General features: G+C 35.8%; 1 protein-coding gene across 2 annotated transcripts in view; it reads left to right on the top strand.

The window, feature by feature from the left end:
- Positions 1–20906, top strand: part of PDE3B (phosphodiesterase 3B) — a 95559-nt gene that overhangs the window by 56097 nt on the left and 18556 nt on the right. For both annotated transcript variants that reach the window (XM_049819841.1, XM_049819842.1), the window contains exons 2-4: positions 11959–12009; positions 13493–13741; positions 17828–17970. In XM_049819841.1, coding sequence (XP_049675798.1) covers positions 11959–12009; positions 13493–13741; positions 17828–17970 — 443 coding nt within the window. The remainder of the gene's footprint in view (positions 1–11958; positions 12010–13492; positions 13742–17827; positions 17971–20906) is intronic.

Genomic DNA, 20906 nt, shown 5'->3' with positions numbered 1-20906 from the left:
GTTGACTAGTTCACTTTTGTTGGTGTGTGCAGTCTGTTTCTAAGGGTCCAGTAGATTTGCTGGGCATGGTATCCATGTATGAAAATCCTACCAGATTTTTATCAATGTTTCATTTAAATGGTGCATCTATAAATTAATTTTGTGGTTTGTTCATTGGGCTTTTTTCCCAGTTTTTGTCCCTTTCCTCTGACGCTTTCCTCACCTTCTGGATACGTTTAAAAGCTGATGTTATATCTGCTAGTTTCTAGTCCTGTGGTACAAGACACAACTTGTGATTGTTATACCACATCGTACAGATTTTACTCCTTTGAAGGTTACTATAATAAAATCTTATCTTTCATGTGTTGGATCAGGCATGATTAAATATTTGGTTATTTATTTTGGCCAGTCTATCTCCTAGTTTAGTTTGTATGTGCTTTACAAGGGTATTTGATTAATATATACATTTTGAATGTCATAAGTTAACTGATACATTAAAATTACTCAAATAGAGAAAAAATTCTAATTGCTACATTTCAATGTTGTAATTAAATGCTGTAGAATATATTTGTTCTATGTATTAATTATTAATTTTAGAATGAAATCTATAATTCCTGTAATGGAAAAACCCTTTGTTTTTAAAGCATAAGGTGTAGAGCTTTCAGTTTAAAACAAACAAACAAACAAAAACCCTATACAACTATTTGCCTATTTCATAAAGATTATGAGATTTTTTTTTTTTTAAATGGAATAGCCAATTACAATGATCTGATAGGTGTTGTAAAAGTTTTTCTGCTTGCCTCATTGAGACAGTATTGTTCTAGTCAGATATTGCTGGGTATCTTGGCTTCCCATAGTTTTTCTATGGCTAGTTAGTTTTAAATTCTAGGTATTTTCCCCTTTTCTGCTTTAAAAAAAAAATCAAAACATATACAAGTTCTAGAAGATGCTAGTGGAGAGTTGAATTTGTTGATAAGAACATAGCATTAGTCACACATGAGTGTAGACTTGTTTTTGTTAGGTTCATCTCATTAATAGCTATTTTGAAAACATAGTCTGAAAGACACTTCATAGCAAACTCATTAAAGGCTATTGGGGAAAAAAGCTGAGAAATGAAAAAATTAGTGGTCTTCCCCAAGGAGAAGTTACTTTGCACGCATTTATAATATTTGATTAATTTATTGGGCATGCTACACTGCAACTTTATTGTAAATAATACTTGTCCCAAATGGCAAATTATATTCTCATTGCCAATGTTGTTCTCTGTAGGCATTTATGTAACTTTCACTGTTGTGATGATTTTGCTAAAAATGTCTTGCAGTTTAAAAGAACTTCCCAATAGTTTTCTGCCTGTATAGAAAAGGGTGGTGAGCTATTCTTACTAGACTTCCAGTCACTGGAAGACACATGAGCCATCTTGACCTCCTTCTTTCATATTAGTTTTTCCATCTAAGTCATGCTACCAAAATGAAAGAAAAAAAAAAAAGGTGTTGGGTCTGGGTATTTTTAAGATCAACTCCACCTGATATATCACAAGGTTTGATTTTTTTTTTTTTTTTTTTTTTTTTTTTTTTTTTTTTTTTTTTTAGGAGGGGGGTATCAATTTCACTCCTCAAAATGGTAGGAAAACCTAGTATAGAAACAAAAGTTGGTAGGTTACTTAGAATAAGGAATAAGTCAAGTTTACTATTTTTCAAAATTCTCTTTTGTGCTAGAATTTCATATGCTGTATTCAGAAACAATTGCAATAAGAATGTTGCATATAACTGTAACTTGTGCTCTATGAACAGGGTAGCAAAGTGGCTTAGAGAGTAAGTCAAAACACTGGAGTGAAAACAGGCTTTTGGATACCATTTCCATTACCTTTGCATATAGTGGGTTATACAGTTATGTCTTCAAGTGTGGGAGAGTCCTGTGATAGTTTGAAAAGCAGAATGGAACATAATTTTTGAAAAGGCCAATGAAGAAAGGAAACTGTAGTTTTGGAGATGTTGATTGTGGGACAAAGATGATTTTTCTTTCCTGGAGGTGTACCTTTAGCTACTGTATTAGCAGAGTGAAATTCAGCTTACATCTACATAAATTGAATCAATTTCAGGAGGATATGCTATTAAACGTTACAAAAAACCCATAGCATTTCACAACGACTTCTGGAGTTTTAGGGTGTTGGGGATTCTTTTTCCCTCTTTGAAATCTGAGCTTGTTCATCGCTCAATCTTTTCTTAGAGAACTTTTCCACAACAAGATTAGTAACTGGTAACAACTACCAGAGGTGTCTGTCTGCATACTCTCTTCCTACATGGATGAATTTATCGTGCGGCAAGGTGGAACTGTCTATGTGGCCCTCCCCATACTGCTAGTGGCAATTCCTTTGTTCACTTTGCACATGCAAGATAAGCATGACATAAACTGCTGTCTATGCAAGACTTGCCATTTGGGGGACAAAGTGGATCTTCCCAAGTAGTTTCATTTAATCTGGTCATCAACTAATGTTACAACAAGTGGGAAGGCATCATTGTTCGTTCTTTTTCACTTAGAGCAGCATCACAACATGACTACATGGAAAAAAAACTTTCAGTGCTCTTTAAAATCTGCTGCCATTTGAGTTTTTTCTCAACTGCTTACGAAGATGCCAACTAAAGTACTACTTAACATGAATACATTAGAGAAAAATAAATTGGCACTTTCTGTAGAATGCAGCAATTTGCATTCCCTTCTTCTTCTCTGTTTCTGACATCAATCTGTGTTACATTCTTCAGAGTTTCAATATTTTTTCCCCCGAGAGAATTTATCTTGCATTTCCTGGCACTTCAACCAGAAACTTGTCCATTAAGATATTTTTTTTTAAATACCGATTTAACTTTCGCTAACACAATTGCTCTTGTAATCAGACTCATAATTATACTCCCTCATCTGTTTTTAAATTTTTGCTTTTAATTCTTTAGCTGGAGCAACTGAGAATTTAGTTAGTTCAATCCTTGTGTAAAACTTCCAACCACAGCACTGCAGCAATATTTGCATTCCTTTATGACATAACAACTTCTTTGGCTTCTTGACCGTTTTCTTTCAGCTTACTTCCCTAACTTCAGTCCCTGTAATGTTTCTTTTTGGGTCCTCATCAAGTTATTGAAAGAAAACAACACTGATTTATGTAAAGCTTGTACCTTGTAGCAATTTTGTAAATAAAAGTCCTTAAGAAAACAATTAATGCAATCAAATAAAAAAGTGGCAGTGTTTAGCGAATTAGAGGTTTTGTTACTCTGAAGGTGCTGTGTCTCTGAATGAAATAACCTGGGGGATTTGAAAATACAGCCTCATAGTCTGAAAAAAATTGTCTTGTGCCTGAAGTTAGCTGGAGAACAACTATAAGCTTTTGCAAAAACAAATTGTTCAGTGGGTAGACTGCATGAAAGTGTTGCTTATTGTTTGCTTCCTCACTGTATGAATTCAGCGTTGACAGATTCAGAATGAAAGGGAACTTTGAATAATCTGTATTTAACTTGTTAAATGCCTTTGTGTATGATATTGGTTCTGTCAGAAGTTTATGTGGATTCTGAAAAGATGATCAGAGAGATGCAAAGGTGAAGAATCTATTGACCTTTGTAATATACAAAGGCATACAATGTATGGCTCCTTGAGCTGTGTTGCTGAGGCTGAAAGAATATTCTGAGAATTAGTACTGCTTACTTAAGAATATTCTTATTTTGAGGTGGCTGCTGTTGTAAGTGGCAAGATACTGGACTAGATCATTTGGTCTAATTACTTTGATGTGAACCATTCTCATATTCATATTAATTTTTGGCTAAGAGTTGTACAGCTTAATTTTGTGCTGCTCGTTTTAGAGGGGCACTTGGGTAGAGAGGAGAAATGTAAGTATTTTTTTGAGATTTTAAAGAGAAAGTTGTGATAAAAATCTTTGTGAAAAATTCAGTATCTCTTTTTCTTCAGCTCAGTGCTGAAAAAAACGCTTGTGGTCTTATGAAATAGTTTCTCTTTGCTGAAAAGAAAAAGATCTGAGATTCATTCCTGTATCTCTAGTGTAATCGGTAGAAAAAACTACTTGATTAAAAAATTTAAGTCAATAGAGGGGGAAATGTGTTCATCTCTAGTAAGTGTTTTTAGTTACTGCATTAAGAAGGTATTAGAATAAGATTCAGCATAAGATTTGTGCACATTCTTCTACTGCAGAAAGATAAAATTTAAGGTTGCTCTCTCATCTGTTCCAACACGATACATTTGCAGTGCGTCAACACAGCAGTAAAGACTTTTACTGTGTACAATTGTAAAATAATGCCAATAGGTAAATGTGAAAAGGATGTTTTGGGAGCAATTTCTAGATTTTGCTTTTTGTAAAATAAACACTACTTTAAGAAATGGTTTTAGGTTTTGGATGACAGTAAAAGAAGTACAGAATGCCAGAACACCGAAGCAACTGTACCGGATCAGAGCAGTAATCTACCTAGCACTATTTCTTTTCTTTGATGGTGATTAGAACCACATGCTCTAAAGGAAAATGCTTATAATGGGCAATTAAAGGATCTGCACATAGCAGGCTTTTTTCCTCTGCCTGCCCTCCCCCAGTTGCCATAAATTACTCGTTGGCCTTTACTCTGACGTGCAAGCCTGACAAAACCTAGAAGGAACAGGAAATGACCTAAGTGTGGTTTTAGCCAGTTTTTTTCATTACCTACATAAGAAGAAAAAAACCTCTTCTTTCCCTTGATAGACAAAACACCTTTTAGAACCTTTCTGAAACATTTGAATGTCTTAAAAAATATTACAAGGAAGATCAGAGCAAACATAACAAGCAATAAGAGAACGAAAAACTTTCTACAGCAGACAAAGTAGAAGCTGACCTGCTGATATTCCTGGTTACAAAAGCAGAAGTAGCATGTCTTTTTAAAAACAAACAAAGGAAACAAACACATAAAAAAGAAACAAAAACCCAACCAAAAAAAAAAATATTTCCGCTTGCAGGGAGTAATATTAACTGTAAGAATAAGCCTGCTGAAGGCTTATTTGAAACTTTAGCATAACAGTGGAGTTTTTTGCTGTTTTTGTATCTGTGCTGAGGACCATGTTACTGAAAACAGTAACTAAATGTTGGAAGACTCTAAAGTGACTTGTTAAATTTTACTTAGGTGCAACTCTTGTTGAAGATTTGTATTTGTAGGGAAGATCAAAATACTGTGGAGTCTGGTGAAAACATTATGGTGGCCAGATACCTGTATGTTCCAGTGTTGTTCTTACGTGTCCAGCCAAGTATGTTGCAGGTACTATTTAATGTACAGAATAGTATTTACTAATGCAATTAAGTAGAAGCAAGTCTCTTGCCATTGAAGGAAGATTTTAGATTTCTTAAAAAAGTGATGATAATGCCTTTTATGAAGGAGTTCAGCAGAGTCAACAACAGAATCTAGGTAGGATAGGGGATATGACAGTTTCCTTCAGTACGTGTATTCAAACCTCAGAACCATGAAAGGACACTCAGTTTCTGTTCAAAGATTGTGGCTATCTGCAGACTTCACAAACTATTAGCCATTTTACAACCTTGGATAAATAAATTGTATAGAGTCAGGAAGTGGTAAGTATTAGGATTCCAAAAATATCCTAGTCTTTTCCTGTCCCATTTATTTTCATGGGAAGGTTTAGTGGGTGGAGAAATATCATCATGACTCTAAATGCCTTAAGTATCATATTGAATGCTTTCCCAAGTGCTGCATTTTGTTTTGATTACAATAACCTACTGAAGTGGATGGTGTTTTGGCTTGCAAGATTTCACAACAGAATGTTGTCTGTGTTATCTAAATAATGCTACCTCTACTTTGACAGAGTCATTCATTGGTAGCATCACCTTTACTGTCATACTGAATACAACTTAACTACTTAATAACATATTGTTTTTCAAAATCTACCTTTTCTACACAGAGGGGGGGGGAAATTCTAATAAATAAAACAAGACTTCTAGGTCGTGTACTGCTGTGTTTGGCTTTGTATCATTAAATTACACAGGTTTAAAAAGTTAACTGATTGTAAGCTGTTACAAAAGACTTATTTAGAAATAAAAGCCATGAATCTAACATCAATCTTATTTGAAAGGCAGTCATGAAAAGAAATGCATGTGTAATGTAACTTTTTTCACATTTTACAATAAATTAGTTTCTCATCTGGTTGTAGAATTTTGCTTTTGAATGAGGTGATTTTTTTCAGAGTTGATTTCTGAATCAAGTTGCTATGGTGTTGGTTTCATTGTTTAGTTAATTCTATGCTTGGTTGCTATGGAAATACTTATTTACGGAGTTAATGCCTAATGGTGTCAAACAGATGCTACTAGCAACTGGGAATCTTTTATGTGTGATCAATGAAAGACTCGGTCAGGAGTAGAAACTCATTTTTTCTCCATTAAAATTTTGGACTGTGGAATGTGAATGGGTGGTGTCAAATAGGACAAGTTTTCTTAACAAGCATTAAAGCACGCACTGAATCTACTGAATAGTGTCGTCACTGAAACGAAAACTTCCCACTTACCTGGTTTAGGGAATCAAACAGCAATGTTACAAGTCTTAATGTTGTGTATGGCCTTAGATGGTGTGAACATTTCAACTTAGGGTATGGAGCATATGGATTAGTTATATTCTAGTTTTAAAATGGATTTTTAGATTTCTAAGCTCTGAAACATTTGTAGCCATCTATTTTAAATCTCTGCATGACTATTGTCCTTAATATAACTTTACATAAACACAAGTAATTCTCAAGTAGCTAAAATGATATGATTTTGTATTTTGTAAGTTAAATTATTCTGAAAATATCATTACTTAGTTATTTAGCCAAGTATAATTTGAGCTGAGCATTAAAGTTTTAGAAAAAAAAAAGTTTAGAAATGCTTAGTGTACTTTTATAGTAATTTTAGTGGTTTCTAAGTTGAGAAAAGTAAAAGCTATAGGCTTTTATTGCACTTAAACCTTTAGAAGTTTAAAATACTCCTCAAACATGACTTTAGCCAAATGGAGCTGTGGCACTCATGCAAAGAAGATCCAAAGGAACTCCACCCTCTGTGGCATCAACTTGCTTCTGAAAGACACATCTGTTACAGGCCCTGGAAACACTGGCTGCGCTGTGATAGGAAAGATAACTTTCTGTATAGAAAAATCATTAAAAATAAAAGAAAAAAACCCTGAAGCTCTGCTGGGTTTCATTGACTGTCTTCTCCCATTTCTCATCTGGTTTTAGTTTATTTAGACTATAAGCTTCTCAGAGGAGCACTTCTTTCCTTTTTCTTTGTAAAAATTAATACTGCTTGTTCCTGTTGCTGTTTGAACTATAAGCTGTATTAGGGAAGGCTGTTATTACTGTTACCTTGTGTATGTTTTTTCACAAATGTTTCTGATGTTGCTGACAGTGTGTGCTTTGCAAAAGTGCCATCCTTAAGTTTTGGCAATTCTGGTTGGTAATTCTTACCAAAGCAATTTGGTAATTTGGGTTGTGATATTCAACAATCTGGGCCTTTGCCCTCCCTGCACCTCCCCACCCCTGCAGTGAACAGGGGGTTTACAAATAGTGTCAGGTAAGTTGATTCTAAAATTCTTGTGTTCAAATTGCATGGCAATTCCTCTGGAGTATGTGGAAAAACTGTTTTCATTTTTGAGAAAATATAAACAAAGGGTAATAGCTGATGCCTACCGACAATTTTCCTTTGTATTTCCAGGAAGTGATATGTATTTAAAATCTCCTTAAATTTGACTAAACATCCATAGAACTGAATATAGTGTTCATTCTTCAGAATAGCAACTCTGTGGAGAATCTGTTGAGCTTTAGCCTTTAAAAAAATGTATTTCCACTGATGTAAATTCCCTCTGTTAATACTCTTAGCCTGGTTTGAGTGACATGTTTCAGTTTGACCTAAGCCCATCACTGGCTGATGGCAACCATTGGAAAAGGTCACTTCTACTTAAAGGGTTTTTGTAAGCTGGCTTGTCTTCTTTTAACTGCATTGAAATTTATTTCATAGGCTAAATAGATTCCATTATTATAGTTAAATATAATACAGTCCTTGACTGTTAAAGAACAAGGCATGGTACTGTGTTATGCATGGGTTTTTGTTTTGGTTTTTATTAACTGCCTTTCAAAAACCTGATCAGCTTGACAAGCAATTATATAAAACCAGGGAAGTGTGATCACTGCTCTTTGGATGGTCTGGGAGACTCTGGGGTTAAAGGCTGATATGAGAACTTCTCTTCCAAGCTGACTGGTAATTTGGTAAACATGGTTATGGGGCGAGGGCTATACATTTCTCACCTTTCAGAAGTTCATCTGCAATATCAGAGCCCACTGCAGTTTTATTTTCAGAGGAGCTCCCAGATGTGTGATTGTTGTGATGTTGGCACTGACAATGGATGCTCAAAAGCCAAAGTGTTTGAGTTGCTAAGCAGAGGTTTAAGCTGTAGCTTGGAACTTTTACGACTCAAGTCCCTCCTAGACCAGGTGTTTCTTGCTGGAGGAGGTGAGGAAGAATGTTATGTGCAATGGATTACAAAACCCTAGTATTACAGAGTACAGATCTTTCTGCAACAAGTCTTACGGTTGCAAAATCAAAAATTGCTGAGGCTCTGCCTAAGACCTATTTTAAGGTCTGTTCACATTAAGTCAAACTAAACAGTATCCTTTTTACTCCTGTTGTAAGGCTAATGCAACTCTGGGAATACTTTGTAACTTTTGTTGATGATCCACAGTAATTAATTAAAGCTTTGACTGCCAAACCCTCAACAAAAATAGTGCCAAAAATGCTGCTTTTTTAGTATTCCAAATTTAACTTGCAAGGCATGGAGGTAGGCTAATTAAACTGAGTCTGGTAGGTAGTAAGAAACGAAGTACAGTTTCCTTACAGGTAGTTTCTGAATAGAATGGTAAGGAGTAAATTCTTTTAAACATAGAAGTTTTTGTACAGAAGCTGAATTTATCAGCTCTTAACCTTTAAAACTGTCACACACACACTCACACACCCCCTTGTCCCTCAAATAATTTCAATTCTACAGAAGGTCTGTTAAGAAATATGCTGCCGGTTTCTGTTCCTTTCGCCCGAAATTCTCTTTGTGGGTGAGGCTCACTGGATTTGAGTGCCATCTTGTGGTGTGTAAAAGGTAATAACCCCCCTTTCATTATTAACCTGTAAGGATTCGATTAGTGTAGAGATGTACCAAGTTGTATTTACCATAGAAAAATATTCATTGTATAGTGATCTGCATTTTTTCCATTGTGCTTAGTAGAAGAGATTGCTACTTTATGCCCAAAATTTTAATCAGCTCATTTTAATTACTTCAGTATGTGGCACATGGAATGAGCCCTGAAAATTTTACAGCTAATATAGACTGTGGTAGCCTGCTAGCTGTGTTAATATACTATACCTGTCTTCTCTCAGGAGATACGCCTTCTAATTAACGGTGATGTATAGTCCATTTAAAAAATAATCTGTTGGCAACATACAGGTAAACTTGTTCTGTTTATTTCAAAACTGTTTTAATTTCTTTGCTGTAAGATTAGTGTCCATTGGGAAGCTTAAATCTTCTGGTTTAAAGGACAACAGAAAATTTTCAATCAGGAATCCAAGCTGTGAATTTTTTTCATTTAAATAAAATTGTGTATAAATTGGTGCCCTGCCATTTAAAATATCAAACCATTATTTGCATTGGAAGTAGATTTTGCATGAGCTGTGCACATTATTTTACCTTGTGTGTACTGGGTGAGTGTGGGACACAGGATATAGCAGTAACACTTTCCAACGAATATTTTCTGCCTCTACAGCTCTGAGCCTATTTCTTTACTATAGCAGGGCTAAAGCTAAAAGGAAGGTTTTGAACTTTTTTAGTTGTATAGATTGACCCCCAAAATTATAACAGTATAGCTTATGTGAGTGCACGTGTGTGTACAGACATGTACACAAAGCTCCCAATTGCTTAAAGGATAAATAAAGGAGGTTGCATCAGTAAAAGCAGGTTGCAGTTAAAGGTTTGGTACAGAAATGTTCTGGAGTTAACAAGAGCATAGGTATTTTATTTAAGATCTCATTTATGACAAATAAATAAAATTAGCTAACATACCACATATTTAAAAGAAAAATAAAATATTAGAAGAGCTGGGGGAAGGGAAACCTCTTTTATGTCCCCTAATGGAGGCTGCAAGATTGTAAGCAAGCTGATGTAAATTCGTGGACCATTAGTATCAAATGTTGTTCATACAACTAACAACTCATGCAGACATCTAATCTTTGTTGCTGGTTGAGTTAAAATTCAGTGAGGCAGATTAATGCAGTCTCTGTGCCCGATCTTAGGAGGACAAAATGAAACCAAAAGACTTACCTATGTTTGATACAGTAAATGAATGTCAACCAGGAATGAGAAACCTGAGAATGAAGAAAAACAAAAAAAACCAACCTGCCCAGACAGACTACTCATTCTAGTTTGTTATAGAAGAAACCCCCCTTCATCTTTGCAATGATTATGCTAAAACCAAATGCATCATACAAAATGGGTATGGCCAGATAATGTTGGTCATTATCTTAATGCTTTGCACTGACAGGCTAACAGTTACCTCATATGCTTAGTTTTGTTTTGTTGTTTGGGTTTTTTTTTAAAAAAAAGGAGATGGTAGCTAGATTAATCACTTAAAAACCTAAAAACCTCAAATTCTTAAATTTTTAATTCTTGATTTAGATCTGCTTGCTTTACACAATATGACTTTCTAATACAGCATAATTTACTCCCAGTTCAAGCACATGCTTAAGGATAGATGTCTTCACTTTTGGTAGCAAGTGGATGTCATAACTATTAACTTTAAACATGGTTTAATGGTATCTCTATGAAGATAACAGAAGAGAAAAAGAACCTTTAAGTGCCACCCTTACCTGGGTACTGCTGACATGTCAGCCTGTGTTTCTTTATTCACACTTTCTGCACCTTCTGCTGGGCAAGTGCCAGCCTGGAACATTGTGTTTTCTCCATGAAAGAGCTGTTGGACTTAGAGGAACAAAACCAAACATAGTTGTCACCTATAAAAATAAGTAGAAGAAGCTTACAGGACTGCAGAATATGAACTACCAAGTGGGGTACTGGCACTTGATTTGTGCTCTGTAGCTATGGAGAAGAGGAAAAAAAGGCTTATCTTTATATTTAATTTGTGAATGCATGTTGTGCAAATGAATTCATTTATCAGAAAACAATTAGAACCTGTCAAGAAGTCACGACGACTGAGCACTTTTGAAACCAGACAGACATCTGAATTTCATTTCTTGTATGTTGTTTTTATTTTTTGTCAGTATAGAAGAAAAATTAAGTGAGTGCTGTTGACGTACTTGAAGCTGATAATATCTTCAGATTGTGTTGCTGACGTTCTTTTGTGGGTTTGGTGGGTTTTGTGAAGTTATTCAGAACACGTAGATTTGTAACCATATTCAAGTAAAACCTAACAAAAACTCCTGCAAAACAAAATGCTTTTAAAATTAGCGATTTTTAACATGAGATATTGGGGAGCTTTTTGCCTTTTTAAAAAATAAATTATGTTAACGTAGTGCTTTCTGCACTGTATTTACAAAATTGCTACTGTTTGAATGGTTCTGGAAAGAAAGAAATTATAAAATATATTGGAGGTTTAAGGATAGATTTGCTTTTATAAGTTGAAGTGAGTAGAAGCAGGAAAACACTGTCACCACCTAATTTAGTGCACATGTTAATTGATTCATAAAATCCAGAAATATTGAAATAAGACCATGTAATTGTTCTGTCGTCAAGATATCTCTGTTGTGTGCAATTTTTTTGAACTCTTCTTTACTCTTTCTTTTACTGGGGTAGCATTAACTGAGAAAATGGTCTGTTACATATAAAAAGATGAAGGGAGAAGCTTTTTATATTACATCACATAATCAAGATTTATTCCATTGTTGTTTTTCAGTATTAGCATATCACCTATTACTCTTTTTTTTCTTTACAGATGATACTTTGGGATTGGGATTTGAAGCAATGGTACAAGCCCTATTACCAGGTCAGTGTATTATGAATCTAATTATTCTTTTGTGAAATGTGATTGAGAAAAGAGTTTACTGTAAACTGTCAGATTTCAATTTTTCTGTTGATGTTTTATTTACCTAAGCTGTTCTAGTACATTCTAGCTCTATGTGGCAGATGCTTGGTATTTAGCAGTTCTGACCAAGCTGACACGGATCTACTTTCTGTGGTGTACATGAGAACAGTCTCAAACCTAGCTAAGATGGCAGTGGGTTTTTTTAAATATCCAGTAGCATAAGGTTAGGGAGAGATTCCCCAGCAATGTCACCAAACTTAGGTCTACCAGGTTGTCATGGTTTAACCCCAGTCAGCAACTAAGCACCATGCAGCTGTTCACTCACTCTCCCCCCACCCAGTGGGATGGAGGAGAAAATCCAGAAAAGAAGTAAAACTTGTGGGTTGAGATAAGAATGGTTTAATAGAACAGGAAAGAAGAAACTGATAATAATGATAACACTAATAAAATGACAACAGCAATAATAAAAGGATTGGAATGTACAAATGATGTGCAGTGCAATTGCTCACCACCCACCGATCAACACCCAGTTAGTCTATAGGCGGTGATCCCCCGCCCCCACTCCCCCCAGTGTATATACTGGATGTGACGTCCCATGGTGTGGAATACCCCGTTGGCCAGTTTGGGTCAGGTGCCCTGGCTGTGTCCTGTGCCAACTTCTTGTGCCCCTCCAGCTTTCTCGCTGGCTGGGCATGAGAAGCTGAAAAATCCTTGACTTTAGTCTAAACACTACTGAGCAACAACTGCAAACATCAGTGTTATCAACATTCTTGCATACTGAACTCAAAACACAGCACTGTACCAGCTACTAGGAAGACAATTAACTCTATCCCAGTTGAAACCAGGACACAGGTTCTCACCTTTTTTCTTGGTTGCTTGTTTCTCCCCCTTTCTCTTGTATCAGCAGTGGTATCTAATCAGCTATGGCTGATTAGATGTTCCTTTTCCAAGAATTATGCCAAATAAAAACTAATAACTTTTTTGACAGAATTGTTAGGATTTGGTTCAGTAGAATCAGGGTTAATAAAAGCAATGAGGCTATGGAAACTGCACCTCTAAAAGGGGCTTATAACAGTTTGGCCACCAAAATTTCTGTTGATGTTATTGGAAGAGATAGAATACTAAGTTTAATTCTGAGACAAAGTAATGAAAAACTGAGACAAAAAAATAGGCACAACATCTTTATTTTAAATAGAGAAAAATAAACTGAAAGCTAATGTTGAATTCTGAAATATTTTTTATTGTGTGAAAAAAACAGCAAAAATTGGTGTCTGAACATGTCTATATGTATATATTTTCTTTAAAAGAAAGAAAAATACACAGCATTGATTTTTTTTAAAATTTCTTATTTAAACTTGCAATGGATAAGATGCTTATTTGAAACTTAGAATACTGTGAAACATTTTGGCATGTTAATAGTTTGCAACATTTCCATCTATTCTAGAATGCTGGCAGTGGAAATGGAGTTGATCTCTCAGTACTAAATGAGGCTCGGAGCATGCTAACAGACCTCCTGACTGACCCATCCCTTCCACCACAAGTGATTTCTTCCCTTCGAAGCATTAATAGTTTGATTGGTGCTTTCTCAGGCACATGCAGGCCAAAGGCTAGTCCGTTCACACCATTTCCTGGTTTCTTCCCCCATCCTGAAGTAGAGGATCCTGCTGAAAAAGGAGATCGAAAACTGCTCAAGGTCAAATGACTTTAATTTTCATTCATGTGTGTGTTGCAATTTAAAAAAAAAATTATCAAGGAAAAATCTATCTGGAAAGAATGCTCCTGTATGGATAGTGGCTTCCTTACTGAGTACCTGTGAACTATGTTTAAGGTCAAAAGAGAGCAGCTGTGAAAACATACTGAATGAAATGTAGATGTGTACCAAAATGCAAATTGAAGTGGTTGATGGATAGACAGGTGAAAGCACTGGTCTGCACTCTGAACACATGATTCCTTGAAATAAACGCAGGATTAAAAAAACTAAAAGCAAATATAAAATGAAGGTGTTATATTCTCATGATATGGCACAAACAGGGCTGGTCTTGATTCTCCCACATTCTTGATCTAATAATTACTGTCAGTGTGGCTTTTTCATTGACTTTTTTTCCCAAAGAAATTTTCTCTTGTGAACTTCAAACTAGCCATCAGACAGAAGCAAATCAGCTATGTAAAAGGAAAAAATCTCTTCTATGCAGCACATCACGTTGTGGGACCAGTTTGTAAATCTACCATCACTTCTCTGTTATCTAGCGTAAATAAGTGAAAGCGACAATGTTGTTGTGATATGACATGTTAAGGAACATGGTGGAAAAACATTCAAATATAGAAACTCAGCTGCAGTGCACCAGAGCTAATAATTTTAGGGCAGCCCAGTATTGACAGCTCGAGGCTATTTATTGTGGAGGCTGGTCTGGGACATCCCTGCCCTGCAGTTGCTTCCATATCCAGGCAGTGGGCAGCTTGGCCCAAATAGATCAATTTGTTGGCTTAGTATTTTGGAGCCAGATAAACTGTCTTGAGCCAGATTCAGCCTGTGAAATGTCTGCTGGGATGTCAAGACAAATGCTTTTGGGGAAGAGCTCAGTGTCTGCAGATTACTCTGTGGAAGATCCTGCAGGATCATTGCAGTATGAAATTCCTTGGAATGTCACATGGATATCTGCAGAAATCAGTTGGGTAGGGATCATAATCATTCAGCGTATGTTTTTCTTTGCGCATTTTTTTGAAAACGGCTAAGGATTGGTATACCAATGTGAAAAATATAATTTATGTGAACTTGAAAATGTAACTTAGTCAGAATTGTTTGAAATGAAAAATATTCATTGCTGAAGACTGATTATCAAGATTATGTAAGATTGAAAGATTATGGTTTTTTTCACAGCTATTCTCATTTTCTCCTTCTTAAAAGTAACTCTTCCTTTAAGTTCGGGGGTTTTCTGTGTATTAATTTACCTGGTGGATAAAATAGTGCTTGTCACTATCATTCAATGAATGTTTGACTTTGGTATATGTTTAGGGGTAAGCCAAAAGATCTACCACTATGTATGTTACTGTAAGAAAGAAAATGATATATCTTTCTTTCAAAAAACAGGTAAGTCAGCACAAACTCCAGATTATGACACACCAAAGAAAATCATAAGAAAGTATTTCTTCAAAATGCGATCTTGCAGATTATATTGAAAGGTTCTCTTCTCTCTTTCCCTGACTTGGAATATGAAAGGTGTCCTCTGTATATCAAACAAGTTGTTTCTTTCCTGAGGATTATGTACAACTTTATTTCTCTTCCCCGACTGGCTTCCAAAGTACCTTCAGTTATAATTTTTTTCACTTCTGATGGGGAAATGCCTGTTCTCTTTGGTAGAAAAACAAAAAACAAACAAACAAACAACAACAACAACAAAACAAACAAAAAAACCCAAACCAACCAACCAAACAAACAAACCCAAACAAACAAACAAAAAAAAAACCAAGGAAAAGAAAGTAGCTGAAACTGGGCTTCAGACCTTAGGCTAGCAATAACTGGTTATCTAATACTAACTCTTCACTCTGAGTTTCTTGGTAGTCGACAGCTTGGAAAGTGTAAACTGCCCAGTTACTGATCAGTCTCTTTAAATTCCTAAAAAAGAAAAAGGAAATCTTAGACAAAAAACATCTCAGGGCTGCTCTGCAATAGAAAGACTTTTCACTCCATCATGACAGAACTGTCCCCAGATTTCCTAGCGTATGATAGTAGACTGCTTGCCAGATTGGTGGATTTCTGGTGTTATCAACAGTCATGATTTTAACAGTTTTCACACTTCAGGCAGGTAAAAGTTGTCTAGGCAAGCGCTTGAGTACCCACATCCCTTGTCTTCTGGCCTTGTTATTGCTGGTAACTGAAAGTCTTTTCATAATAGCTTTGATTTCTGGCATGGTCTAAATTTCGTTTCCAGAGCAACTTTTCCCCTTTGTATAGTGATTACCAGTGACTTTGCTAGCATAGGGTGATCTGGAGTTCCTTAGTCCTTTGCTACCCATGTTTTGTTTTTTCTCTACTTCTTTATCTAGCAGGGGAGAGTTCTGGAGATTTGTCATATCCCCAGTGTTCCCTTGTTCTTAGAGTAGCCAGGCAGAAGAAAAAGTAAGCGCAGTAGCTGGGGCTTTCTTCCCATACTGTGCTAGCAATGCACTTGTTTCACGGAGTGGACCTTTCTCCTCCAATGTTGGGGATTTTCAGCTGTGCTCCCCATGTTGCAGAGAGCATGCAAGTTGGATTGATGTGGTCCACTGACAGAGAAGTCCATTCTAGCCTGAGAGCACTACCACTGTATGATTGCACATGGAATATGCTCCTCCAGTTCTCTTTCTGGTAGGGGCTGGTTAAGGACTGCTGCATGTTTCTGTGGGTGATGTGATGGTCTTATTCTGCCTGTCCAGTTCCACCTTTCTGGCTGTGACTACAGCTTTGCAGCAAAGCAAACAGAGTCAAGGTATATCCCATATCAAGGACTCAAAGCAGTCTGATTTTTCAGCGTAAGAGATTATACTCTTTTGTGTCAATGCTGTTTCATTTTTTTGAAATATGTAATAGCTTTGTGAGTTAAATATGATCTTTGACCACCCGATAAAGCTTAAAATTGCAAAGTCATTATTTCTGCCAGACTTTTGAAGTGGTAGCATCCAGGGGTCACCTGGCCTCATACATGACCCTGCAGACCTTACTCAATACTGCAAATATTGCTTTGGTTTTTTTGTTTTAAACATTTTTTCCTGGCATCCTTTTTACTTTGCAAGGTCTGATTACACACATCTGTATTATGCAGAAGAATCTTCACTCCCCACCCACTCCCTCCCTCCACTGAATGGCCAAATCTAGGGATGAATTAACAAGTGGATTGTGGACTGAATGCAGAGAGAGATATTTTTAATTTGTTTAAAACACAGTGTATAGGTTATCCATCCAATGGATGCAGATATGCCAGAGCTGGCTTTGCAGTTTTGGTTCAGTGATCCTATCCTTTCTATTAGTTAGGTTCTACTAGCTGCTGTGTAAACATGGATACGCTTTCCGGGGATATTTCGGTAAGGCAGAGCTAATAAGTCCTGAGTTATTTCCACACAGGTCTGTTTGAGTGCTGTTGCCCTGCTTTGTGGAGGGCTTTGCGTTCAAGTACAATGGTGATTCCCAGGGTTTGGGCTGCAGCATGCCTAAACTAACACAGCTTCCAGGCTGGGAGTGGTGAAGTGCCCAGGAGCTTCCCAGGTGCTGTGGGGCTGGTATGGAAGCAGAGAGGGAGTCTTGACAGACCAGAACTGACCTGTGCATTGTGCATCACCCGTTCCATACATTCCACAATACTCTCACTGTCAATATTTAGCATCTGAGTTACCAAAATCTCAGGCTATTCTGAGAGCTGGAGAGCTGATGGTGTAGTTGTATGATTGGGCTGTGCAGGAAAAGAGTCCATAATCCTACAGCAACTGACTGTCTCTAAAAGATCTCAGTTTTTAAAAGCTCTGAAGAGTAATTGTTGGACCACATGGATTTCAGAGTACAAGTGTCTTTACAAATTTTAATTTGGGGAAACAAAAGAAGAGATATGAAAAATAATTATTCCTGGTAAGCAAAATAATTTGATTGCATCTTTTTTATTTTCTTGAGCAATAAGAGTGAATATAAGATGTCATACTTACTATTTCACTATAAAAAATTAACAATAAATAGTCTTCACAAACAATAAATAAAACTTGAATGTCTGTTTTTAATTATATAGACTGTAACCATGGTTAAATTACTCAACAGGGATTAAGTAGCAGGAATAGCCTGCCAACACCACAGCTGAGACGATCTTCAGGAGTTTCTGGCATTCCACCTATAGAATCAACATCTTCTAGATGGGAACGGAGTAACAGCAAGAGATCTCATCAGGAATATAACACATCAAGGTAAGCACTTAACCACATTTTAAGTGTAATAATAAGTGTAACCTTTCTAAAATGCTCACGTCTGTAATTTTGGAACTTGGCAGCAGAAGTATTTAATGTAAAATCTTGTGAATTAAGTCTCCAAATTCTGCCAGTATAAACTGGAAAATGTTTCAAGTTAATTATATACTATACTTTGTAACTCTGTGTGATCTCAAGTAGAAATCAGGTCATTCTGAGGTTGAATGGCATGCTCTGTCATAATAAGTAGGCCTGCATATCAGTTTTAGTAGGAAATGAAAAAAAAAAAAAAAAAAAAAAAAGTCCAACATACATGATTGCAAAACAAACTAGTTTAACCTCTAAACCTTTCCTGACTTCCTCCTTCTCCTTATTGCTTAAAATATGTGTCACTTTCCAACTTCCACATACCCCAAAATTTGTTTTCTAATTAAAAAGATGATATAACTTTCTTGCATCTGATAGCCACTGTTGTGTGTATTGCAACATTTATTATCCCTATGGTCATCAAGTAAGCAGTAAGGTAGATTAAGAAAGTAATCTCTTTACCTGTTAGTCAATATGGAGCAAATGAAGCTTTTATTTCCAGAATTAAGATTACATTTTTAATTAGGATTAAAATAAATGTACTATTTTTTTCTTTTTGTTTAACGTTGTATATGAGTGAAACTTCACACATGTACTTTCATTTAAATATGTAGAAGTGTATGGCTTTGCTCAATATCTTATAAGAAAAGTACAACAGATGTTTGAAATTGTGTTGCAGCTTCAATCCCTAAAAATGTGTGTGGTTTTGCGCCTTTTTTTTTTTTTTTTAATACTTGGTATCTCTTAAGACTTTAATGGTTTTATATAGGTCATAAGGCAAGTATGATAGATGCATTCTTTTTAAAGAAAACATGAGTTATGCTTATAACTGATAATTACTAGTGGTGGATGAAAGTTTATATACACATATCCAAGAATTTATTTATCAATATTATATTTAATTTTAAAGTGAACCATTTAAATAATTTGGGTTTCCCCTCGAATAAAATATGCTTTTCAAGTTTTTGCATAGCAAAACTTAATTGTGGTTTGTGTATAAAATATAATTGAAGATGCTAGTAGTGGCAGTAGTAATAAAGATTGTATTTTCATGCTGATTTGGTTATCAGCATTTGAAAGAATCTCCCCAGTTATATCCACCAGCAATAACCAAAGACCAGAGAACTTGCTTTAAACTTACAAATCGTGGGACTTAAGTTTGAAGCTCAGCACTTCTGGTGCAGACACAGTGTACATTTACAGAGGGTTTCCTTACAGCTCCTACCAACCAAAGAACCTACTGAAGCTCACCCGATTAAAAGTAGCAATACAGAAAATGCTTTTCCTCATACCACATCACTTTTAAATTATCTCTTGACCCTGATGACTAGCACTCCTAGTTAGTCACGTTCCCCTGCCCTGCTCCTGTCCACCCCCATACAGCCCTAGAATATGTGTTCACTTTTTTGTGGTTTGTGCCCTGGCCTTCAGAGTTCTTGCCAACACTTACACTGTCCCCGTCTCCTTACATCTTCCAGTGATCGTTCTTATCAGGTTCTCTTTAACTTCTAACACATAATCATCTCAAAATCCCCCGTGGGTGCTTACCTTACAGATAAGGTTAGATGACGTAGCTGAACTGGCATAGCTGTTCCTGCTGCCAAAAGAGGCAGTCCTGCATTCCTAGAGTACTTTGTGCCATTGGCTCTGGCTCTTGAGTCAGCCCCTTAACTTGTCAGAAAAATAACAACAATAAAAAAAGACAGTTTTTCCTGCCTTGGGGAGCTGATTCAGCCCAATGAAAGACCCAGTGAATGTTAGAAGAGAAGTAAGGAGGAACAGGCTAATAGTAAAAAAAGGAGAGTGAAACAGCAAACTGTTTGCTAGGAGGAAAGCTTATCAAAAATCAAAATATTATTTTACATACAAAGACTGCTTTCAACTGGATTCTATCTGAGTTGAGAAAGATAAGATATTACATAGGGGTGTGTAATAAATTAATATTGCTACAAAATTTGATTTAATGCTCCAGAATTTTTTTCTATCCATCCAGACAGTGTTCAAAAGCAACTCTTGAGAGCTGCTGTTCTATTTGCGTGCAAATTCTTGATTTGGTTTTTCAGACAAACACGGAACTGACTTTGCTTAATATATAGTCTTCCTACACTGTTGCAGCGTTTTTATGTGCTTTAAAAGAATACATGTAAGCTATGCTAGCTAAACAGTGTACAAATAGTGAAAAGTTCAATCTATCCTAGTTGTCAACCCAAACACTTTTTAAAGTTGATTAACATGTCAGCATCAGACTTCAGAAGAATAAATCTGTGTTTATTCTTTAACTTATTTTTTATATTTATATATTTAAACAAATTATGGGAGATCAAGTATTATTTCTGTATTTGACTTTTGGTTGAAATCTGATTAAATGAGATTAAATCTGTTGTGGTAAATACTGTTTTCCTATACTGAAATGAAATAATTAGTTTTATATAAAATATTTTCACTTTAAAGTACATGTATACAGTTATTTCTAATCGCATATCGCATTTTTGTTTACTAAAGGAAATATGTACTTGGAATTTTGGCATGCAGTTTCATACCTAGAACAGCAGATGGCATAATTCAACAATCGAGTTTAATGATTTAGCTACAGAAGTACAATATGACTTTGTCAAAAACAGCTTTAGTTTTAAGGTGATAGTAAATAACAATTATTAATTAAATATGCAAAAATTGATTTGAAAAGCAAGCCATGGCTGTGTAAGATTGTCATGGTATTTCCAAAGTAGCCAATCTTTTAAATGTTCTCATATCTGTTAGAAAACAGCCTGCTTTGTTAAAACCTTAGAGAAAAGTAAATAACATGTTAGAAAGTAAAACCTATGGCATGTGGCCTGAATATGCTTATT

Source organism: Accipiter gentilis, chromosome 17 (assembly GCF_929443795.1).
Source record: "Accipiter gentilis chromosome 17, bAccGen1.1, whole genome shotgun sequence".
NCBI lineage: Eukaryota > Metazoa > Chordata > Aves > Accipitriformes > Accipitridae > Astur > Astur gentilis.
Note: the sequence above shows the minus strand (reverse complement) of the source record. Positions and strands in the feature narration are given on the sequence as shown.